Genomic DNA, 24,128 nt, shown 5'->3' with positions numbered 1-24,128 from the left:
TGAGGCTCCAGCCCGTGTCTTTTTATAATTCATCTCTGTGTTGTCGGGGCTGTTGTTGTTGAGATGTGACATGCACAAGCTAAGCGTGAAGCTCAAGGATTTGTCTGTGTCCCACGTGCACATGCGGACGGGCGACCACACCCAGATTAGGGTATGGGAAATTTCCAGCCCCTCTCTGGTCACCCTAGATTGTCACTGTAAATTAGCATTGCCTGGTTGGGGATATCCCGTAAGCAGAAGCGCACGGGTTGTATGTGGTAACTTTTGTGTCTGGCCTGTTTTGCCCGAGCTCTGTTCTGCTGGGGAACGTTGGGATTATTTCCAGTGTTCGGCCATTAGGAAGGTTCTATGAACCTTCTTTTTTTTTTTTTTTCTTTCTTAAGTTTATTTATTTATTTTGAGAGAGAGAGAGTGTGTGTGTGCACGGGAGGGGCAGAGAGAGAGGGGAGAGAATCCCAAGCAGGCTCCGCACTGTCAGCGCAGAGCCCCAGTTTCTAACCCAGTTTCTAACTCAGTTTCTAACTCGGAAACTGTGAGGTCACGACCTGCGCTGAAACCACTCAACTCACCGCCCCCGCCCCCGGCGCCCCCTCTACTGGGAACATCCCTGTGGAAGTCTTTGGGGGGATGTACGCATGCATTTTTCTTGGGTCAACACACATGGGCGCAAACTACAGGGTCGTAGGGAGGTGTGTGCTTAGCTTTTAAAAGATACTTCCCTGGGGCGCCGGGGTGGCTCAGGTCACGATCTCACGGTTTGTGAGTTCGAACCCCGCGTCAGGCTCTGTGCTGACAGCTCGGAGCCTGCTTTGGCTTCTCTCTCTCTCTCTCTCTCTTTCTGCCCCTCCCCTGCTTGTGCTCTGTCTCTCTCTCTCAGAAATAATAAATGAATAAACTTTATAAATGAAGGAAGGAAGGAAGGAAGGAAGGAAGGAAGGAAGGAAGGAAGGAAGGAAGGATGGATGCTTCTAGACATCTGCCAAAGTGGTTGGGTCAACTTCCACACCGGCAGCGCGTTCCTCTGGTCCCGTATCCTTGCCAAGGCCTGGATCCTTCCCATCTCGTTTTCATTTACTGTAGTGTTCGTTCTACATCAAGTTCTGCTCTAACTCATGTAATGAGGTCATTCTCAGCTTTCTGGGGCTCCCGTTAAGTCTGTGGCCTCACAGTTCTGGAGGCTCCCGGTGCTCCGGGTTCCTTCTCAGGGCCAGGGAAGGAACTCCCCATGGCTCGTAGCTGGGCATCTTCCCGCCGTGTCTTCACGTCGTCTTCCATTTCCGCGTCTCAGTGTCCAAAGTCCCCCCTTTTTGTGGGGACGCCCGTCTTGTTGGATCAGGGCCCGCCTTATTTTATCTTGATCACCTCTGTAAAGACCCTACCTCCAACTAAGGCAGGACTTCCATGTACAACTGTTGGGAGAGGTGACTCAACGCGGGCTTGCGCTGACAGCCGCGAGCCCGACGCAGGGCTCGAACTCCTGAACCATGAGATCATGACCCGAACCAAAGATGGACGCTCAACCGATTGACCCACTCAGACGCCCCTCAACCCATGATATTTTAGAGGTGAAGATTATCATTCCCATTTTACAGATGAGGAAACTGAGGCGTAGCAAGGTCCCACAGCTGCTGGTGGCAGCGCTCGGATTTGAACCCTGGCCATTGGATTCTGAGCCCAGCCCCTCCACCACTCCACTACCTTGCCTCGGGTGGGCAGAATCCCAGAATCACCCTCTTTGTGCCCCTCCCCAGAAGCCTCTTGGACTCAAAGAATATCTTGCGTTTCTCACTGTCCCCTCTCGCTCTGACTTCCTCCTTCGGCAGAAATTCTTTTTCTCCCCAGTATTCCTTTCTACTCTTTTCCCCCCTTAGTTCTATTTTTATCGGAGTTAGACATCCACATAGTTTGCAGAGTCAAATACAAGATCTCTCTGGTTTTTTAACGAAAGCCAACAGCGTCCCATCTGCCTACCCTTCCCGTCTCGCCCGCCCCAGAGCAATCTGCGTTTACCTCATTTATTGTATCATTTTGCTGTTTGTGTCCCTGTCTCGAAATACTGTGTTTGTATGGCTACCTCTTGATTTTTCAATTTTGGGTATTTTCCATTCACTTCTTACTATGGGAGACACATACTCATACTCTTATTCAAATTACCCCAGCCTCCCACACTGTGATTCTGGCTAGATGAAAATGCAGTGTTTATATGTTATGACTGTGTAAATGCTCCCACAGCTGCCAGAAGTAGTAAACCATGATTACTTTCCTCTCCTACACAATTCTTTGTTTTTCCTGGAGTTAATCATTGTCTTTCTTTTTTTTTTTTTTTTCCCACTTGCTTAGTGGCTGAGTTTTCTTTGTTAATTCAAAATGCTCTTAACTATGTGAATCTCTTCTTCACATACTCATTTGCATCAGGTACTCCGTTAATTTCACCATACTGACGAAGCTTCCCTCGTGGCCTCTGACCTGCTCCGGCATGCTGCATAGCTACTATCCCCATCCTTTCACCGGTCCCCTGGTTTGGATTCTGTCACATCCTAAACCTCACTCTTCCTGGATTTTTCTCTCTTGCTCTTTTGAGCTTCCTGACAAAAGGCACATGGCGCACACGCGTGTGTGCCCGTGTGTGTAAAATTTTAGAGACACTGCATGTCGAAAACACCTTTAGTCTTGATAGGCCTTCTGGCTGGGTATAAAATTCTGGGCTGGAGGTCATTTTCTCTCTAATTTTTTTTAATATTTATTTTTGAGGAAGAGAGAGCGAGCGAGCTAACGAGGCAGGGGAAGAAAGCAAGAGGGAGAGAATATCCAAAGCAGGCTCTGTACGGACAGCAGACAGCCCAACGCAGGGCTCGAACTCACAAACCTCGAGATCATGACCTGAGCCGAAGTCAGACACTTAGCCGGCTGAGCCACCCAGGCGTCCTTCCTCTAGAATTTTGAAGGCGTCGCTCTGTTGTCTGCTAATTACCAGCGTCACTGGTAAAAAATCCAAAATCATTCTGATCCGTAAGCCTGTGTGTCACCTGTTTTTCTTCTCAGTGCGTTGACATTTCTCAGTGAAGCGTCTTCGTTCATTTTCATCGCTGGACCTCTCAAGGGTGTCCTCCTGTCACTCATTCTGGGAAACTTCCTTGATTTCTTTCAGTTGTGATTTCCCCCTTCCCTCCATTTCTCTCTGGAACTCTTATTAATTTGATATCAGGCTTCCTGAACTGTCTCTTCCTTTCATTCTCTTATTTTTTCAGCTCTTTATCTTTCCGCTCTACTTCCCGAGAGCTCTTCCTAACCTTATCTTCCACTCTTTTTTCAGCTTTTCACTTCTGTGAGTGTATTTTCAATTTCCAAGAACTCTTTTTTTTTTTTAACTTTACTTATGTCTCTTCATCATCTCTAGACCCCATGTGGGGCTTGAACTAACGACCTTGAGATCAAGAGTCACATGCTCCTCCAACCGAGCCAGCCTGGTGCCCCCCCCAATAACTCTTTTTTTTTATCTCTGAATTTTTATACTATTTTCTCAATTTCATAGTATTATTTACAGTGTCCTATTTTATAATACGCATGGTTCGAAGTTACAGTATCTTGTCTTTTTCACATTTTCTCCTCTCTGTGTAATCTGTTTGCTCCAAGTCTCCCCCTCGCCGCCCCTTCCCATTTGTTGGGTTCTTTTCTATCTTTCTTCCCGAGGCTTTACTGATATCTAGTAATCCCTAGAAGTCTGCTCATACGTGTGTTTTTGTTTTCTTTTGTTTTTGTCTGTTCATATTTTGGAGGGAAGTCCAGAACTCTGGAAGCGGAGGGCTTGTGATTACGCGAGTGGGGTTTTTGGCTATGAATGTCACTGTAGGTGATCTGCCTGGACCATTTTTGTTGGGGAATTCCCAATGTCAGTATTTTTTTTTTTTCTTAGAGTGGTCGTATGTATGTATGCACGTGTATATGTATCATATACACGGAGAGAAACAAGGGAAACAAATACTGAATTATGATCTCCCTTACAAAATAACCCCTAATGATATGAAAGTTAAAAGACATTCATCCATTCAGCCAGTAGGATTATTTATTTATTTATTTATTTATTTATTTATTTAAGTTTATTTACTTTTATTTTGAGAGAGGGAGACAGCAGGGGAGGGGCAGAGAGAGAATCCCAAGCAGGCTCCACGCTGTCAGGACATGGGGCTCGATCTTGCGAACCCTGAGACCATGACCTGAGCTAAAATCGAAGTCGGATGCCTCCCCGATGGAGCCACCCAGGTGCCCCTCCAATACGTATCTATTACGTTCTTTCACCATGCTCTCTTGGACCTTCCACTCTAGTCTGGGAGACAGACACAGATGTGTTCCTAGAGCATCGGTCTCCAATAGCCCTCTCTGCGATGGTAGACATGTTCTACGGGGCGCCTGGGGGGCTCGGCAGTTGAGCATCCAACTCTTGATTTCGGCTGAGGTCGTGATCTCACGGTTCGTGAGAGCGAGCCCTGCGTGGGGCTCTTCGCTGACAGCAAGGGGCCTGCTTGGGATTCTCTCTCCCTCTGTCTCCACCCCCCCCATAAATAAATAAATAAATAAATAAATAAATAAATAAATAAATAAATAAATAAATAGGGGCGCCTGGGTGGCTCGGTCAGTTGCGCATCCGACTTCCGCTCAGGTCATGATCTCGAGGTTCATGGGTTCGGGCCCCACGTCGGGCTCTGTGCCGACAGCTCAGAGCCCGGAGCCTGCTTCGGATTCTGTGTCTTCCTCTCTCTCTGCCCCTTCCCCGCTCATGCTCTGTGTCTCTCTCTCTCAAAAATAAATAAATATGAAATTTTTTTTTAAATAAATAAAGAGAGAGAGAGAGAGAGAGAGAGAGGGAAATGTTCTCGACTTTTGCAGTCCAGTGTGGTACCCACCAATTTGCGATCGTTTGAAATGTGGTTGGTGTAACTAAGGAACTGAATTTTTCTTTTTCTTTCTTTCTTTATTTTAACATTTATTTATTTTTGAGAGAGAGAGAGAGAGACAGAGCTTGAGTGGGGGAGGGGCAGAGAGAGAGAGAGACACAGAATCCGAAGCGGGCTCCAGGCTCCGAGCTGTCAGCACAGAGCCCGACACGGGGTTCGAACCCACAGACCGTGAGATCGTGACCTGAGCCGAAGTCGGACGCTCAACCAACTAAGCTACCAGGTGCCCCGGAAACAAATTTTTAAACTTTAATTTCAATTTAAATTCAAATAGCCCTACCTGGCTAGCAGCTACCACCATGGACAGCACTAGAAAATTCCATCCCTACAGAGAGGTACAAGGGAATTGGCGGCCTCACATGGTTTTGGCTGGCTCACAAATGTGGGCCCACCCTACCACAGAGGGCACAGGGGCTCACAAGAAGAGAAAGGAAATGCACCCCTTAAAAAGAAATATAAAAGGGGCACCAGGGTGGCTCCGTCATTTGGGCGTCCGACTCTTGATCTTGGCTCAGGTCATGATCTCAGGGTTCATGAGTTCGAGCCCCACCTGGCACAGAGCCTGCTTGGGATTCTCTCCCTCCCTCTCTCTGCCCCTCCCCCCTCTAAATAAATAAATAAACTTAGGGGCGCCTGGGTGGCTCAGTTGGTTAAACGTCCGACTTCGGCTCAGGTCATGATCTCACGGTCCGTGGGTTCAAGCCCCGTGTCGGGCTCTGTGCTGACAGCTCAGAGCCTGGAGCCTGTTTCAGATTCTGTGTCTCCCTCTTTCTCTGACCCTCCCCTGTTCATGCTGTCTCTCTCTGTCTCAAAAATAAATAAATGTAAAAAAATAATAATAATAAATAAATAAATAAATAAATAAATAAATAAACTTTAAAAAATACATAAAACAAGAAACACAGCTTCTCCTCCCAGCCAGTTCTGGAAGCCCATTCTGTGAAGGATGTTCAATTCCTCACCCTCATGGGGGGGGGGGGGGCAAAAAAAGGAAACCTCATGTCCCCTTCCCATACAGTAAGCATTATTTTTCATTCCCCTCCTGTCAATTAAACTATGTGTCTACGCACACATATACATTGTTAACTACCAGCCTGAATTCATTCATTCAGCCACTCTGTTAAGCACCTGTTGTATGCCGGGTGCCGTTCCAGACCCTGTGGCTACAGCGGTGAACCGGACAGACAAGATCTGTTCCTTCACGGAATTTCAAGCCCAGTGGGAAGAGGGCGAACCATAAACTTAATAACCAAGAACATATCATAGTTACAAGGGGATACGTGCTATGGACAAAAACACTGCCGGGAGCGCGAGTTTCGGAGACCTGGGGAGGAGGCTACGGGCTGCAGTATTTAAGAAGGTGCTCAGACAGGTGTCTTTTGAGCCAACACTTGAAGGAAGTGAGGGGTGGAGCCAGGCGGCTATCTGGGCGAAGACTGTTCCAGCAGAGGGAACAGCCAGTGCAAAGATCCTGAGGCAGGAGTGTGCTGGAGCGGTCCAGGAACTTCCTGTTTGCTGCCATAGGTTCTTGTAATGCGAGGAGACCCCCGTTACTGAGTGAAGTGAGGAGACAGCGGAGGCTAGTGAGCTGAGAAGGCGCGGAAGCTGTGACTCAAATGTTAAGATCCCTCTGGCGACGGGGGGCAGGAATAAACAGGAAAGCAAAGAGATGCAGGGCTCCCCAGTGCCCTCTCTCAAAAATGAAGACACATTAAAATAAAATTTAAAAAAGACTGAGCGGGGCACCTGGGTGGCTCAGTCGGTTGGGCGTCCGACTTCAGCTCAGGTCATGATCTCGCGGTCCATGAGTTCGAGCCCCGCGTCGGGCTCTGTGCTGATGGCTCAGAGCCTGGAGCCTGCTGTGGATTCTGTGTCTCCCTCTCTTTCTGCTCCTCCCCCCACTTGTGCTCTGTCTGTCTCTCAAAATAAATAAGCATTTAAAAAGAAACTTTATTTTTTTTTTTAAACGACCGAGCAAAGGGGGCCCCTGGGTGGCTCAGTCAGTTAAGTGGCCGACTTCAGCTCAGGTCATGATCTTGCGTTTTGCGAGTTCAAGCCCCGAGTGGGGCTCCGCACTGATGTGTGGAGACTGCTTGGGATTCTCTCTCTCTCTCTGCCCCTCCCCTGCTCTCCCTCTCTCTAAATAAACTTAAAAAAAAAAAAAAGACTAAGCAAAGGATTAAAAGTGAAGGCTCTTAGATCCTCTCTTCCTGAAAGCCTCTCACACCTCCCTGCCATTGGAAACCTTGGTTTTTGACTCTGTCCACAATGCCTCCCAGGTCTCTCCCCCACCTCCTCCCACACCTCCCCCTTCCTCCCCGCAAGGACCCCTGGAGACTTTCCTTACATTTTACCCTAGTCCTCAAGCCCCTCCCTCCATCCCCCCTCTTCAGCCTGACTCTGGAAACCTGCAGTTCTTTCGTTCTTTCTACTTAGACAGGGAGGCGATTCACCTTTCGCCCCCAAGGGCATTTTCCTAAACAAAGAGAAACCTAGAGGGAAATTACAGTTTGCCTACAAGGCAGTTGTGATATATATATCACAATATATATATATATATATATATATATATATATATATATATATATAGTTTCCAGATGTCAGCTGGGATCTCCCTGCCTGTTAGAATCCATATAAAACCCCGTTTTCCAATCGTGGGATCTTGACTGCCCTCCCCCAGATTTCTGCTCTGTCTCCAGAGCTTCAAATTCTTTGCCTCCCCCTTCCCCCAAGTGTTTGCTTTGGCTGGAATCTGTTCAGTGGGGGGGGGGGGGGATCTGCTGTCTGTCTCTCCACTTGGGGTCTGCGGACTAATTCTGCCCTTCTCTTTCATTTCTCTGCACGTACAGAGGCAGGTACACAAGGCATTGCTGTGCTCATGTGTGAGGAGGTAGAGAGGGCTTTACCGGAGATTTGACTCGGCTGGTTAAGCATCAGACTCTTGGTTTCGGTTCAGGCCATGATCTTGTGGTTCAGGGGTCCGGCCCCCGGACGGGCTCCGTGCTGACAGCGCGGAGCCTGCTTGGGATTCTCTCTCTTTCCCTTTCTCTCTGCTCCTCCCACGCTCGCTCGCTCGCTCTCTCAAAATAAACATTTCAAACACTTATTTTAAATAATAAATTAATATGGAAGGGCACCCGGGTGGCTCAGTCGGCTGAGCGTCAAGGCTCTTGACTTCAGTTCAGGTCGTGATCCCAGGGTCGTGGGATCGAGCCCCGAGTCCAGCTCGGCGCGGAGCACAGAGCCTGCTTAAGATTCTCTCTCTCTCCCTCTGGCCCTCTCCCCCGCGTGCACTCTCTCTCTCTCTCAAATAAATTTTAAAAAATTAACATGGAGTTATGCTCTCTATGGGCCTCTACGGCTCTTTTCTTTTTTTCTTTTTTTCTTCACGGATACGCCCTGGACATCTCGATGTCAGATCATAGGCCTAGATCTTGTTTCATCGAATAGTGACACAGCGTGGACTTCTTTATCCACTCATCCATGCGATCCACAAATATTTACAGCCCCTGTGGGTGTGCCAGGAACTGTGCTGAGTCACAGCTTGGAATGTGTCCCAGCTGGGGCTCGCAGTCTCCGAGGAGAGGCTGGGGTTCATCGGATAATCACAGAAGTACGCGGAGGGCGGCAGTTGCGAAGGAGGGGACGCGGGGCGCGTGCGCCATCGTGTATTCATCGGTGAGGGGGAATTCTCTCTCCCTGCCTGTCTTCGTCTCAAGGTTGAGAAACTGGGGGCCTAGCGGGAGGAGGCACGCCAAGTAAGTAAGGTGCGCGTCTGGGCCTGCGGTTCCCATCTGAGTAATGGAGAGAAGTTTCCACCTCGCAGGAGCGCTGAGAGCCTTGAACGTGTTATTACCGCCGATGGCACGGCGCCCGGCACGATACAAGCGATCGTTAGCGTTATTATGATTTGCAGGAGTCCCCTGTCTGAGCCTCAGCCCTCTGTAGAATGGAGGAGTATCCAGAACCTTCTCTGGAGGGCTGCGGTGAAGGCTGAACATAACGTTCTCCGGCACGTTCTTTGCACCAAGCCATCAACTTACCTTTGCGGCCACCGTGGAAGGGAGGTATTGATGTTGTCCCCACTTTGCAGCTCCAAACGGAGGCACCGAGAGGTGCGGTGGCTTGCTCTGGAGTTCACCACCAGTCAGGATGTGGGGCAGTTGGAGGCTATTAGGGGTGAGAGGGGGTTCCGGGAGGGCTGTGAGAGCATCTGGGTGGGACTGACCCTGCCTTTCATGCCCCCTGCCCCCCCCCCCCCAGGAAGCTGGACGCCTTCATCTATGATGCGGCTGTGCTCAACTACATGGCCCGCAAGGATGAAGGCTGCAAGCTGGTCACCATCGGCTCGGGCAAGGTCTTTGCCACGACGGGCTACGGCATCGCCCTGCACAAGGGCTCCCGCTGGAAGCGCCCGATCGACCTGGCTCTGTTGCAGTTCCTGGGGGACGGTGCGGCTGCGCACAGGGATGCCTCGGGGGTGGGGGTGGGGGTGGGGGTGGGGGTGGGGGCCAGAGCCCTGGGTCGCGGGCGCAGGAGGGGATGAGGATCAGGACACCAGGGTCTAAGGGAGGAGAGGGCCGGGCGCCTAGACTCCTGTATCAGAGAAGAGGGTCCGAGGAGGGTGCCCCTGGAAGTTGACCCATGCCCCCTGCCCCCTTTCTCCAGACGAGATCGAGATGCTGGAGCGGCTGTGGCTCTCCGGGATCTGCCACAACGACAAAATCGAGGTGATGAGCAGTAAGCTGGACATCGACAACATGGCGGGGGTCTTCTACATGCTGCTGGTGGCCATGGGCCTGTCCCTGCTGGTCTTCGCCTGGGAGCACCTGGTGTACTGGCGGCTGCGGCATTGCCTGGGGCCCACCCACCGCATGGACTTCCTGCTGGCCTTCTCCAGGGTACGCGGGGACAGAGGCAGGCAGGGCTGCGGGGAGGCAGGCAGGGATGCCTCGCAGTGGGAGACACCTGGGTCGAGGTCCCGGCCGGGCGGGAGGGCTGGAGGGGAGGCGGGCGGTCCCGGGCGGCTCCCCGCCGCCCCCCCCCCGCCCCCCCACTCGCTGACCCCGCTTCTCTCACGGCCCCCCCCGCAGGGCATGTACAGCTGCTGCAGCGCGGAGGCCGCCCCGCCGCCGGCCAAGCCCCCGCCGCCGCCGCAGCCGCTGCCCAGCCCCGCGTACCCGGCGGCGCGGCCCGCGCCCGGCCCGGCGCCTTTCGTGCCCCGCGAGCGCGCGGCGGTGGACCGCTGGCGCCGCGCCAAAGGTGCCGGGCCTCCGGGGGGCGCGGGCCTGGCCGACGGCTTCCACCGCTACTACGGCCCCATCGAGCCGCAGGGCCTGGGCGTGGGCGAGGCGCGCGCGGCGCCCCGGGGCGCGGCGGGGCGCCCGCTGTCCCCGCCGGCCGCGCAGCCCCCGCAGAAGCCGCCGCCCTCCTACTTCGCCATCGTGCGCGACAAGGAGCCGGCCGAGCCCCCCTCCGGCGCCTTCCCCGGCTTCCCGTCGCCGCCCGCGCCCCCCGCCTCCGCCGCCGCCGCCGCCGCCGCCGCCGTCGGGCCGCCGCTGTGCCGCCTGGCCTACGAGGACGAGAGCCCGCCGGCGCCCGCGCGCTGGCCGCGCTCCGACCCCGAGAGCCAGCCCCTGCTGGGGCCCGGCGCAGGCGGCGCGGGGGGCGCGGGGGGCGCGGGCGGCGGGGCCCAGGCCGCGCCACCCCCGTGCCGCGCCGCGCCGCCCCCCTGCCCCTACCTGGACCTCGAGCCGTCGCCGTCGGACTCGGAGGACTCGGAGAGCCTGGGCGGCGCGTCGCTGGGCGGCCTGGAGCCCTGGTGGTTCGCCGACTTCCCCTACCCGTACGCCGAGCGCCTCGGGCCGCCGCCCGGCCGCTACTGGTCGGTCGACAAGCTCGGGGGCTGGCGCGCCGGCAGCTGGGACTACCTGCCCCCGCGCAGCGGTCCAGCCGCCTGGCACTGCCGTCACTGCGCCAGCCTGGAGCTGCTGCCGCCGCCGCGCCATCTGAGCTGCTCGCACGACGGCCTGGACGGCGGCTGGTGGGCGCCGCCGCCCCCGCCCTGGGCCGCCGGACCCCCGCCCCGGCGCCGGGCCCGCTGCGGGTGTCCGCGGCCGCACCCTCACCGCCCGCGGGCCTCGCACCGCGCGCCCGCCGCCGCCCCGCACCACCACCGGCACCGGCGCGCCGCGGGGGGCTGGGACCTCCCGCCGCCGGCGCCCACCTCGCGCTCGCTCGAGGACCTCAGCTCGTGTCCCCGCGCCGCCCCCGCGCGCAGGCTCACCGGGCCCTCCCGCCACGCGCGCCGCTGCCCGCACGCCGCGCACTGGGGGCCGCCGCTGCCCGCCGCGCCCCACCGGAGACACCGGGGCGGGGACCTGGGTACCCGCAGGGGCTCGGCGCACTTCTCCAGCCTCGAGTCCGAGGTATGACGCGGCCCGGGGGGCCCCCGGCGCCCCCTCGGTCAGCGCAGGCCACGGCCCGAGGGGGCGCGCGCGACAGACAGGACCCGCGTGGGTTGGGAAGGAAAAGTTGGACCTGGCCGGACCCCGCCTGGAGCAGCGTCCTGCGCCCCGTCGCTTTGGGGGCACCAAGAGCCGGAAGGGATTTGGCCCCCCCCTCCCCAAATCTCACCCAGCCTGAAAGGGAGGGGGTGGGGGTCTCGGAGCCCACTGGAGGTTTGTTTTTGTTTTGTTTTGTTTTTAAACCCGACAAGGGCTTTTTAACGTCACCAGATGGGGCGGGAGGTGGGGGAGGGGGTGGGGACACGCCGCGCCCGCGCCCCACCCCCACGCCCGGGGCCGTGGCCCCCACATCACTGTGCAGCTCCCCGGCCCCGGCCACGCCTCCGGGGAAGCCCGTTTTTAACCTTTCATCCATTGGGACTCAAAACTGTGAGACGCGTTCGCCAAACTGTGACCCCAGACCTTGGCCCCGCCACACAGAAATCCCTGACCCCAGACTGTGACTTCCGACCCCTAAAAATGGTCATCCGACCCCAGACTGTGACCCCTGACCCCAAACTGTGACCCGAATCCCAGACTGTGCCCCGACCAGACTGTGACCCTTGACGTCATACCGTGACACACCCTCCTCCTTTCCCCACCCTAGGTCGCTTTTCCCAATTTTGACCTCGGACACTCCCAACGGAAGCCCCGCCTCCCCCTGTCCCAGCGTTGATCCCAACAAACACCGGGCCAAACCCTCCCACCCTGTCGCACCTCACTACCGGCCCCACGTGCCACCAACCACATCCTCTCCAACTCCAGCCTTTATCTGTGACCCTCCCAACGAAAACCCAGCAGACACCCCCTCCCCTCCCCCCCCCGCCTCCCCCCCCCCCCCCAAGCCTCCTTTTCCTAGATCTCCAGCCGGGTCTGGAGCTGGGTTGTGGAGGAGACGGTCTGGGAATCCACACCCACCACCAACCTCCCCTCCCACTCTCCTGTTACACATTGCAGTGTTTGGAATAAACCATGTTTTTATGCCTCCTCAGTCCAAGTGTGAGCTCCGTGTTTGTCTCAGCCCCCCTCAAACTTCCCTGGAGGAAACAGAAACCGAGAAAAGTCCCACAGAGGAAGAGAGGGCGGAAAGAAAATTGTATTCAGAACACAGACCCTGGAAGGAGATGGGAGACAAAGACCCAGAAAGGGGCTGTGAGAATAGATCCTAAGAAGAAGACTGAGATGGTGCGAGGGAGGACAGAGACCCAGAGAGAAGGCGGGACAGAGGACTCCAGAAAGATCCAGGATCAAAACACTCTAGGATTAAGTCTAGGGTCCCATTCCTATGGCCACAGACAAGGCCTCTTGCTTGATTCTTAATATCCTGTTCTTGCAAGCGAGGAGTCTAGTATATCCCAGCCAATCCACCTATCTCGAATGCCGTGAATCTCACCAATGAGAATCGATTTCTAACATTTCATTGCCGATGAGGGATAAAGAGAGCCAAAGCGCTTGTAACGGCGGTCTCCAGAGGGCTGACTTTCTGATTAAGTGCTCGCTGACCATAGCTGCAACGTGAACGCCTGGTTAGGCAATTGACTGCCCCAAGAGGGTAGATTCAACCGACTGACTTACACATAATATCATCCTGTCTACACTAAAGCAGTTTGAAGTGAATTAAAGCCATCATAACAAGGAGGGGAGAGGAACCCGGCTTTATGGGTCCTCAGGGAGCAAAAGCCCAGTCTTCTTGCCAGTGAGAACTCTTATTTGCATACATGAATAATATAGCGGAAAGGAAGCAATGGGAGTCCAAGGTGGAAGATGGGAGTCGGGGCTCAGGACTCCTCCACTAGATGGAGAAAACTGGCTTCGTACAGAACTACAACTCCCAGGAGGCCTTGCCGCCGCTCCGCAGAAAAGCGCCGCAAAGTCACGCGAAGGGTGTACTTTCTCCGAATCCGCAAGCCTCGGTCGCTAGGCTAGGACTCCTTTGCCTTAGTTCTCCCCGCCTCTCCCCGCCGTCCTCTCTAATTGGTGAGCTCGGAGGTTTCCAAGGCAACCGTGCCGCCGAGCGGATCTCAGAAGAAGGAAACCGCAACCCGGAAGTGACGTCCTCCCTGCGCGCCGGCGGTGAGAGGCATCGAAGATGGCGGCGCGCAAGGGGAGGCGGCGCACGTGTGGGACCGGGGAACCCATGGAGGCCGAGTCCAGCGACGCAAGGACCGAAGGCCCGGCCCAGGTCTACTTGCCCGGCCGGGGACCGCCGCTCCGCGAAGGAGAGGAGCTGGTCATGGACGAGGAGGCTTACGTGCTGTACCACCGAGCGCAGACTGGTAGGGCCGGGCACCAGGACTCCTGGGTCCTGAGGAGGAAGGGGACTGGAATCCTGACTCCCGAGCGGGTCTGGTCCGGAGTCTTTAACTTACGAGGCACTCTGAGAGAGAAGACTGGGCTCTAAGACGGATGAAAACTTCACACGCGAGGGGGGGGCTGAGATCTCTGTCCCGTTCTAATTTTGCGACCTCTCTTTTTATCCCGAGGCGCCCCCTGTCTTAGCTTCGACATAGTCCGGGATCATCTGGGAGACAGCCGGACAGAGCTTCCTCTTACACTTTACCTGTGCGCTGGGACCCAGGCGGAGAGCGCCCAGAGCAACAGGTGAGTGAAATCTGAGGTGTTCCTAGGACCAGGAGTCTGAACCCCCAGCTCCCTCTTCCCCAGGACCTAGAAATCGAGGTTTCCGGCTTCTCTCCTCCTTCCCTCTGAGTATCCTGGCATCCCGTGCCTCACTCACCCCACGCTTTCCCCCAGACTGATGATGCTTCGGATGCATAATCTGCATGGGACAAAACCCCCGCCATCGGAGGGCAGCGATGAGGAGGAGGAGGAGGAGGAGGAAGAGGAGGAGGAGGAGCGGAAGCCTCAGCTGGAGCTGGCTATGGTGCCCCACTATGGCGGCATCAACCGAGTCCGGGTAGATACAGACCCAGGAGCCTGCTCTACATTGTCTGACCTCCAACCCCAACCCCCTTGTCTATGCCTTCCAGCCTTTAGGAAAGTATCTGGCACGTACCTTTATATGCATTGGCTTATGTACGTCTTACCTGCCGTCGTTATTGTCGCTATGTGCTAGAAGCAACACGGGGCGAGTTTTTACGTTCTTTCCTCTTCTGTAAAATGGCGAAGGTTACAAAGCTGGCCTGATGGAGCTGACGTGAGGGTAAAATGGAACAGCGTACGGTTATTTCAGGTGCCCAGAGACAGCACCTGGGTGTAGTGTGACACATGTTTTGTGTTATTGCTCAGGAAATGTCCTGGGCTGTGGGGCCGCTTTCGTGCTGCTGAGTTCTGGCACCTTGCGATCGCGCTGCTGTGTGAATTACACGAGACGATGTATGAACGGCACTCAGGGCGGTGCTTGGCCCACAGCCCTTGCTGTGGGTCCCCATTATATTATTACCATGTTTTAGGCATTGTTCTATGCCCTGGGGATTTCACGGAGCAAAAGTTCTCTGGCTGCATGAAACGTAATGCTAGCAGGGGAAGGGAACAAGAAAAAGCTAAGTAAATGTGCAGTGCGTCCTCGTAGAGAAGAGGAAAAGCGAGGTAAGGGAATTAGGACGTTTCTAGAGTGGGTTTGCTGTTTTAAATAGTGCGGTCAGGGTCAGGGAAGTATTTGTGATAAGGTGCCATTTGAATAGAGACTCACAGGAAGTGAGGGAGCGAACCAAAGATCTCTGTCGGGAAAGGGTTTGTAGGCAGAGGAAACACAGGTTCAAAGGCCCTGGGGCAAACGTGGCACGTTTGAGGAATTGCGAGGGAAATCGGGGAGACCAATGCAGCTGCCAGAGCAAATGGACGAGAGGGAGAGTGACAGCATGTAGGGGGTTGACACAGAGGAGGTGATGGGTTGTGGAGGGCTTGTAGGCTTTACCTGTTAGGGTAAGGACTTGGCTTTACTTGGGGAGAAATCGGGAGCCACGGGAGGGTTTAGAGCGGAGGACAGTTGGGATCTGACTTGTGTTTTAAAGAGATCCCCCTGAGTGCTGTGTGGAGAATAGACCGCACGGAGGCAAGGGCAGAAGTGTAGTCCCACGGGGAGGCCATCACGCAGGGGGAAGGATGACAGGAGTGACGACAGTAGAGGTAGTGAGAAGGGCTTGGAAGTGATGTGGGTTTTGAGTGTAGCTAGCACGGGGTGGCCGTGAGGACAAGTCAGTGAGTCCTACAGTTCGGGGCCTGAGATGGGGAGCCCCGGGGAGGAGGAGCTTGTAGACGGCGATTAGGAGCTTGGCTTTGGCCGCGTGAAGTTTGAACGGTCGGTGTCGATAGGAGTCTGGAGTCCAGAGAGGTCAGGGCTTGGGGCTACTGGAAACCTTGAGGCTGGACGGGATCTCCTAGCGAGCAGACAGAGGCAAAGAGACCCAAGGACTGAGGCCTGGGACCCACCGACATTTACCAAGTTACAAAGACTGGTAGTCTGGGGCGCCCGGGTGGCTCAGTCGGTAGAGCATCCCAGCTCTTGATTTTGGCTCAGGTCATGATCCCAGGGTCGTGGGATTCTCTCCCTCCCTCTGCCCCTCTCCCCTGCTTACGCTCTTTCTCTCTTTCAAAAAACAAAAACAAAACAAACAAAAAAAACGGGGTACCCTGAACACCCTTTCAGGGGTTGCCGGGGCCTCTGGAAGGAGTTTTCGGCCTCACCATCACTGCTGCCCAGCGTGGGCAGTTGTCCCAGGTACCAAGCCGGTCCTGCAGGCTGTCGTTTTCTTCCCTGCAAAGGTTCCTGGGAGCCAGGCTCCCAGCTGTGGGAGGACGGGGGTCCTGAGGACCTGCAGGTCCGTTTCTCAGGGATGCCAGGAGCTGTGGTCACCACCACCCTGAGCCTCCCGTCCCTCCTGCCTCCCTTTCCCTTCTCCTTCCCCCCCCCCCCCCACAGGTGTCCTGGCTGGGCGACGAGCCGGTGGCCGCTCTATGGTCAGAGAAGGGCCAGGTGGAGGTGTTTGCACTGCGGCGGCTCCTGCAGGTGGTAGATGACCCACAGGCCCTGGCGACCTTCCTCCGGGACGAGCAGGCCCGGGTGAAGCCCATCTTTGCCTTCGCTGGCCACATGGGAGAGGGCTTTGCGCTGGACTGGTCCCCCCGTGTGTCTGGTGGGTGTCCCTGGGGAGCAGGGAATCGGCCCTGGGTGGGGCAGGGGTGGGAGGGCGGGGGGGGTCTGTAGGAAGAGGGGGCGCGGGGCCAGCTGGTTTCCTGACTCCTGTCTCCAGGGCGCCTGCTGACTGGTGACTGTCAGAAGAACATCCACCTCTGGACGCCTGTGGACGGCGGCTCCTGGCACGTGGACCAGCGGCCATTCGTGGGCCACACGCGCTCTGTGGAGGACCTTCAGTGGTCCCCGACTGAGGACACAGTGAGGGCGGGCTGGGGGTCTGACTCCTGGGTCTTGCAAGACGGGGGGGACTGGGGCTAGATCCTAATGGGGCGGGGGGAGAACACAGAAAAAGAGGGCAGGGGCGCCCCGGGGCGGGGGGGGGGGGCTCAGTTGGCTGAGCGTCCGGCTTCGGCTCAGGTCCTGATCTCACGGTTCGTGGGTTCGAGCCCCGTGTTGGGCTTGCTGCTGTCAGTGCCGAGCCTGCTTCGGATCCTCTGTCTCCCCCCCCCACCCCACCCCATACCCCTGCCCTGCTCGCTCACTCGCAAGCGCGTGCGCTCTCCCTCTCTCCCTCTCTCCCTCTCTCCCTCTCTCCCTCTCTCCCTCTCCGTCTCTCCCTCTCTCTCAAAAACAAACTTCTAAAAATAAAATAAGGGTAGCCCACCACGCGTCCCCTGGTCTCCAGAGTGGGGTGGCAGGCACACCAGGGTCACTCAGACCCCGCCCTGTCCAGGTGTTCGCCTCCTGCTCAGCTGACGCCTCCATTCGCATCTGGGACATCCGGGCCGCCCCCGGCAAGGCCTGCATGCTCACCACCGCCACCGCCCACGACGGGGACGTCAACGTCATCAGCTGGAGCCGCCGGGAGCCCTTCCTGCTTAGCGGCGGGGACGACGGGGCCCTCAAGATCTGGGACCTGCGGCAGTTCAAGGTATCTCCCCAGCTGGACGTCTGGGGCTGGAGGAGCCCCTGCTCCCGGCAGCCGCTGGGATTTGCAGGCTTCTTCCCTCGGACGGTTGTCTGCGCCAGAGCCGGGAAGGCCTGTCGAGGTGGGGTGCAGATGAGGAAACAGGCCCGGGGGGGAAGGCTGTGGCTGGCGTGGGGTCGCTCGTTCCGCCGGCTGGAGAGGTGACGGGACAGAAGGGGCCGGGTGGCCGCAGAGGCCGCGATTCCCATCTACCTGCTGGGCCACAGCACCGTGGGCCCTGTGGCTTGGGACTTCAGAGCCGCGAGGAGTTGTAGACTCGTTGTTAGTGGGTTCTGTGGAATCCACTGAGAACGGGAGCCCAGGTCGATCGTTATGGGGGAGGAAACTGAGGTACAGAAAGGACGGGAGCGGATAGGACATTACCCCCCGGCCGAGGATTGGCTTCGTAGAGCCGAGAGGGGTTCTGGGCAGGAGAAACTGTCTCCGGCTTCCCTGTGGATGGAGCCGGCACTTGGCGTGGCCCTGTGCCTGCCCGGGACCACCAGGACGGAGTCTTTGTTCCCCTCCTGTAGAGCCAGCCCTGAGGAAGCTTCTAGAAGCGGGCTCTGGCCCCCAAGGAAAGTGCGTGGCCAAGTTGATTGGCCACTGGGACTTCGGAACCACTTCTCCGATTTAGAATTCCCTTTGCTTTAGCCTACCGCACAAGTGCTGTTTTTCTTTTCATCGGCTGCCTCCGGAGCCTTGGAGCCATGCTTCCGCCCCCTTTAAGGCCTTCGTAGAATCAGCAGGGGGAACGCTTTGAGAACCCTCCTCTTTTATAGGAAGGGAAACTGAGGCATGCCCCGGGAGGACCGAGGCCGGGGATCTTGTGACCTGGAGCTCGGAGGGGGTTCTTGGCAGGGGAAACCACAGCTCCCGGCAGCCCCTGAGACACTACGTCTTTATTACCGGTTCTGCTTTGCCCTCTGTCCCTTTCAGAGAATCTGGGAGTCCAGGGGAGGAGCCCGGGTGCACCCCTCCAGTGGGAGAGCGGTGAGGGCTCGGCCCGGGTCGCCCTGGGAGTCAGTCCGAGGTGCTCAGAGCCCCCAACTCCCTTCTTCCCGTAGTCTGGTTCCCCAGTGGCCACCTTCAAGCAGCACGTGGCCCCCGTGACCTCTGTCGAGTGGCACCCCCAGGACAGCGGGGTCTTTGCAGCCTCGGGCGCGGACAACCAGATCACGCAGTGGGACCTGGCCGTGGAACGGGACCCCGAGGCCGGCGACGCGGAGACGGACCCCGCGCTGGCGGACCTTCCCCAGCAGCTCCTGTTCGTGCACCAGGGCGAGACCGACCTGAAGGAGCTGCACTGGCACCCACAGTGCCCCGGGGTCCTGGTCAGCACCGCCCTGTCGGGCTTCACCGTCTTCCGCACCATCAGCGTCTGAGGAGGCCCGCCGTGCCTTCGCCTGGGGACTGGGGTCGAAGTTGGTTCCGCCGGAAGGGACGCGTTCGGATCGGTGCGCCAACCCTCCTCTGAGAGAAGGACCCGGTTGGGCCCGTTAGCTGCCATGATGGATTCCGTTTGACTCGCCGTTCTTGGAGAGGACTCGCTTTGGTCCCGTGACCCCTCTTGCCAAAGGCTGTGCTTTGACCCGTGACTCTCAAAATAACCACTTGGTTTGCTCCGGTGACCCTTGGGGCAAAAGACTCCGTTTTGACTGGTGACCCCTCCCGCCGGAAGACTTGGCTTCGCCCTGTGACCCCCTCCGTCCCCCACCTGTCGGAGGACTCTGGCCTGTTGCCCAGGTGAGCCTGGTGTGGCCTCCTGTTGCTGTGGACGCTGTAAGCCGCGGACCCGGTCTCGGCCGCGGGTCTCCCCCGGGGGAGCTCGGGCACTTTACGATGGGTGGGCCACATCTGAGGGGTGGGTTCCTCTAGCAGAATCCGGTCTGGCTCTTTGTTTTCCTGCCATCAGAGTTCGGCCAGGACGTCCCAGCAGGGGACTGTGTGGGTCCTCCCTCCCTCCTGCATCCAAGGCGGGGCGCTGTGCAGGAAGGAAGGTCAGGGGCTCCTGAGGCAATAAAGGACCAGAATGAGGCTCGTCCTGCTGGCTCCTCCCGACGAAGAAGCTGGAGGAGGCGGCGGGAATCTGGCACCCAGCTGTCCAGAGGCCACCGCGCTGGGAGAGGCCACTGGGAATCCCCGCTTCGAGTCTCTTAGCCCATCGGGTGCCGTTTGGACCTGCCTGCCCCCAGTCTGATTCCGTGTGGAACTCGGTCCGGGTCTCTGGGGGGCTCTCTCCCCTGCGTCCCCCAACTTCTTAAGGCTTCATCTCCAGGAGCCCCCCTTCATCTCTGTCCTGCCCCCGCTGGTCCCTCATCTGTGTCCCCATCTCCCCGTGTCTCCCCGCCCCCTCCCCCTTCTGTGTCTGCCACCGCGTCTCCTCTCCAGCCTGCTTGGGCTGCGGCCCAGGCGCCCTGCCTGGCCGTCCTCCCTGGCTCCCCCTCTGCGGCTCTGAGCTGGCCCCACCCCCTGCCCCCCCTCGGCCGGGCCTCTGATCCGCCTGTAGACACAGAGGTCGGGCGCCCGGCACGAGGCCCCTGGGGCCCAGGACGCACCGCTGCCCCTCAGCACCCACAGAGGTCTCCCCGCGGCCCTGGCAGAGGATCCCCCGGTGGAGGGCATGGGGGTGGGCTGCCCCACCAGGTACGTGCCTCGGCACAGAGGCCCCGGGCTGAGACCATCCCACCTCCCCACCCCTCCTCGCCCGGGCCCTTCCGCCCCACGTTCCCCGTCCTCGCTGTTCCCCCGGGAAGGTCCTGCCTCACCCTCGGTGACCGATTCCAGCCCCGGAACGACCTCTCCCCCACCACCCCACTCCCAGTTCGGCGCCTCCGTCTCTGACCCCATCTCTGCTTTCTGCCTTTTCCCCCTCACCCCCACCCTCTCTTGCCCTGTCCCTGTCCGCGAGCCTGGCTCCCCAGCTCCCCATTTCCTGAGACCTCTTCCCTGCCCAGCTGCTCCTAGTCTGCCTGTCCCTCCCACCGTGTCTCTGTCCCCTCTCTCTAGGTCTCTGGCCGCCTGCTCCCCAGGTCTCTGTGCACCCCACCACCACCACCCTGTCTCTGTCCCCTTCTCTCTGGGTGTCTGTCCCTCTCTCTCTGGGTCCCTGTACCCCCTGTGGGGCCTGTCTTCCCCTTTTTCTGGGCTCCCTCTCAGCACCCCTCCTTGTCCACTCTGAGCCTCTGCCTTGGTTCCCTCTCTGTCCCCACACACCCCTCCCCTCCCCGCCCTGCCCTGTCAATCTCTGCCCTCCAGCCTGCTGTCCAGACCCTGTTGGGGGGGAGGGGGGGGAGGGGGACCACCCGGGGTCTTGGGCAGAGTGTGAAAATGCTTCTCTTTTGAGGGGGAGGAAGGTTGGGGTGGGGGGGGCGGAGCTCGTTGGCCCCAGATTAGACAGTGACTTTGACACCAAATTAACACACCTTAAGCCGTGCGTCTCCTTTATATGGAAACGTTAAGCTGCTCTGGCAGGTCAGGGGGAGGATGGGGGGAGGGGACTACAGGCTCTGGATCCTTTCCCTCCTGTCCTGCCTCTGCGGGGTGGGGGGTGGGCAGGGGGGACGTTGAGCCTTGTGTCCCATCCACCCTCTGAGCTGGGCCACGTTGGGTGCAGACAGGGCCCTCTGCAGGTGAGGGCCCCCGTCGACTTTGTGAACAGGGCACGGTCACCCCTGCCGCACGGGGCCGAGGGTGGGATTTAGGAGGCAGAGTCCCAGCTCGGAAAGGCTCTGGACCCAAACGGGCACCCCTCCTTCGGCACCGCGTGGGTCTGGCCAGGTCCCCAGGCCTAGTCCCCAAACCTGTGAAGCAGGGCAATGATTTGGACTTCCCAGCTTCCAGAAGAGTCCAGGTGAGGTGAGCGGCGGGGTCAGGTGGAGTCCAGTGGGCGGGCTGCAGACATCCCCTGCGCTCCTGCAAGGCCAAGGACATAGTAGGTGCTCGGGCAATAAGCGTGCCCTTGCTGAGGTTGTCCGTGGTTCGTCGCTCAGGGTTTGGCACCTGAGAAACCTGGATGGGAGTCCGGGGTTTCCACTCCCCAGCTGAGGGACCCGAGACAAAGGAGGGACCTCAGTGCCTCTGTTTGCTTCACTGTGAAAAGCAAAGCCTCCCGTGCCCCAGGGTTGTGGTCACAGGTGGGTGGCTGGGTATGAGAGGACCCAGTCTGGGGTCCACCTCCCCTCCCCTGACTTCGGTGGCCCCTGACGGAACCAGTGCCTAGTAGGGACTTCTGGGCAGGAGAGGGCCACAAACGCAAACGTCAGAGCCTGGCTTCAAACCTGGCCCCTTGAGCGGCTAGCCTCAGTTTCCCCTCTTCAGAAGGATGATCTCCAACTCCCAAGGTTGTCGAGAGCGAGAAAGAGTCAGGGTTGGGCTACATCATGGATGCCTGACGCAGCCAGGCCCAGTCCGCTCTTTCCTACCTCCGCAGAATGGGTATGATAACCACCGGACATGGCAGAGCTGTCCAGGTGGTCATGGACAGCAGGTGCAGAGCTTAGTGAGGTGTGGGAGGGTGGTGTCGAACTTAACATTGACCTTCCGAGAAGCCCATGAGGCTCCCGGAGCCTGGCTCAGGGGGCACACAGTACATAGGTGCTTGGTAAATACTGCCGGTACTGATACCAAAGTGTTTAGCCCCCAGCCCAGACGGGTTCTAGAAGTCCCTCCACCGCAGCTGCTGGGGGTGGGGTGACGAGGCCTCCAGGTCCCTGTCCCGCTCCTTCCCTCCTCTCTCCTTCACCCTATTGAGCCCCTGAGATTCCACTTCCCAGATGAGGGAGCGGAGGTTGGGGAAAGTATGCGACCTGCCCCCCAGTCCTGGAGTCAGTAAGTAGCTGAGCCGGGATTCAGCCTAGAACCGCCTGACTCGGGAGCCCAGGGTCTTTCCACAGATGAGGCTCCTGAAAGGAAGCCAGTGGTCCCAGGGCACACAGTGGGTCGGCAACTGAACCAGGATTGGGCCCTTGGTCTATGATGACTAGAAGGCCCTTCCTGACCTGGAAAAAGTCCAACTTCCCCCATGTCACAGTTGAGGAAACTGCTCAGAAGGACTTGCCCAAGATCTGAGGGTCAGGGCTGAGCGGGGGTTTGTTTTTTGGTTTTGTTTTGTTTTGTTTTGTTTTGTTTGCAACAGCTTCATTGAAATGCAATCCAGATACGGGGCGCCCGGCCGGCTCAGGTGGTAGTGCGCGTGACTCTTAATCTCGAGGTCGTGAGCTCAAGCCCCACGTTGGGTGGAGAGATTACTCAAAAATAAGATTTGAAAAATAAAAATAGAATTCAGATAAAAATACAGTGCACACGTTCAATGTATAACTCTGTTTCTTTAGTGTTTTCATGGAGTTGTGCCACCATCACCACAGTCAAAAGGAGGGACAGCTTCAGCACCCCAACAGGAAAACCCGTGGCCTCTGGCTGTCACGCCCCAATCCCATCCCCATCGCCCCAGCCCTAGTTATCACTAGTCTGCAAGGTACAGATTTGTCCATCGGGACACATAAACGAAATTATGCGATACGTGGTCTCCTGCACCCGGCTGGTTTCACTTAGCATGATGTTTTCGAGGTTCATCCGTGCCCCAGTGTCCGTGCTTCCGGTTTTGTTTTGTTTTTAATGTTTATTTTTGAGAGACAGAGCGTGAGCGGGGGAGGGGCAGAGAGGGAGGGAGACACAGAATCCGAGGCAGGTTCCAGGCTCTGCATTGTCGGCACAGAGTCCGACGTGGCGCTCGACCTCGTGAGCCGCGAGATCATGACCTGAGCCCACGTCGGACGCTCAACCGACTGAGCCACCCGGGCACGACTGTTTGACCACTTAGGGGACCGCCAGGCTGTTTTTCACAGGAGTGACTCCATTTTCCATTCACCGGTAGTTAGGAGGGGGCCCACTTCACGTCCTTGTCAGTATCTGTCATCATCCCAAGAAGGTGGCGACAGTGTCTTATTGCGGTTTTGGTTTGCATTTCCCTGAAGGCTAATGACCTTGAGCACCTTTTTTTGTGCTTTTTGTGCTTATCTTATTGGCTCTTTGTAGATCTTTCTTAGACAAATGTCCACTCAGATACTTTGCCTATTTTTAAATCGCGTTATCTTTTTACGATTGAATTGTAACGGGTCTTTGTATATTTCAAATACAAATTTCTTAAATATAGGATTTGCAATTATTTTCTCCCGATGGCGGCTTGTCTTTCCACTGTCCTGATAGTGTCCTTTGAAGCACAAAAGTTTTAAATTTTTTTTTTAAGTTTTTTGTTTTTTGTTTTTTAATTTTTGAGACAGAGACAGAGCATGAGCAAGGGAGGTTCAGAGAGAGGGGGAGACAGAATCCGAAGCAGGCTCCAGGCTCCAAGCGGTCAGCACAGAGCCCGACACGGGGCTCGAACCCACAGACCACGAGATCATGACCTGAGCCAAAACCAAGAGTCGGCCGCTCAACCAACTGAGCCACCCAGGTGCCCCTTAATTTTGATGGAACTTCGTTCATCCACCGTTTTTCCTTTTGCTGCCTCAGCTTTCTGAGCGTGCTTTGGAACCATCGGTGACCTCGGAGCCCGGGGCTCATCTCTCCCCGCGGACTCCACGTTGAGAAGCGGCTACCACTTT

The 24,128-nt window shown here is 57.1% G+C and overlaps 2 protein-coding genes across 2 annotated transcripts in view; both read left to right on the top strand.

The window, feature by feature from the left end:
• Nucleotides 1–11,679, top strand: part of GRIN2D (glutamate ionotropic receptor NMDA type subunit 2D) — a 34,059-nt gene extending 22,380 nt beyond the window's left edge. Inside the window, exons 10-12 of the mRNA XM_042970081.1 lie at nucleotides 9,216–9,403; nucleotides 9,621–9,853; nucleotides 10,046–11,679. Coding sequence (XP_042826015.1) covers nucleotides 9,216–9,403; nucleotides 9,621–9,853; nucleotides 10,046–11,386 — 1,762 coding nt within the window. The 3' untranslated portion in view covers nucleotides 11,387–11,679. The remainder of the gene's footprint in view (nucleotides 1–9,215; nucleotides 9,404–9,620; nucleotides 9,854–10,045) is intronic.
• A 1,831-nt stretch (nucleotides 11,680–13,510) lies between these two features.
• Nucleotides 13,511–19,560, top strand: GRWD1 (glutamate rich WD repeat containing 1). Its single transcript, XM_042969768.1, has 7 exons — nucleotides 13,511–13,734; nucleotides 13,942–14,059; nucleotides 14,213–14,375; nucleotides 16,341–16,554; nucleotides 16,672–16,814; nucleotides 17,290–17,487; nucleotides 18,591–19,560. The coding sequence occupies exons 1-7, from the start codon at nucleotides 13,548–13,550 to the stop codon at nucleotides 18,906–18,908; spliced, it is 1,341 nt and encodes a 446-aa protein (XP_042825702.1). The 5' UTR covers nucleotides 13,511–13,547; the 3' UTR covers nucleotides 18,909–19,560.
• Nucleotides 19,561–24,128: the final 4,568 nt, after the last annotated feature.

The sequence above is a fragment of the Panthera tigris genome, chromosome E2, assembly GCF_018350195.1.
Source record: "Panthera tigris isolate Pti1 chromosome E2, P.tigris_Pti1_mat1.1, whole genome shotgun sequence".
Lineage (NCBI taxonomy): Eukaryota > Metazoa > Chordata > Mammalia > Carnivora > Felidae > Panthera > Panthera tigris.
This window is presented reverse-complemented; position numbering and strand designations above follow the sequence as displayed.

What these genes read in the sequence shown, in the direction of transcription:
- GRWD1 (XM_042969768.1), top strand. Translation starts at nt 13,548, where the DNA reads ATGGCGGCGCGCAAGGGGAGGCGGCGCACGTGTGGGACCGGGGAACCC. An exon ending in GAGAGCGCCCAGAGCAACAG is followed by an intron (nt 14,060 to 14,212) that starts GTGAGTGAAATC and finishes GCTTTCCCCCAG; the next exon opens with ACTGATGATGCTTCGGATGC. An exon ending in GGTCCCCGACTGAGGACACA is followed by an intron (nt 16,815 to 17,289) that starts GTGAGGGCGGGC and finishes CGCCCTGTCCAG; the next exon opens with GTGTTCGCCTCCTGCTCAGC.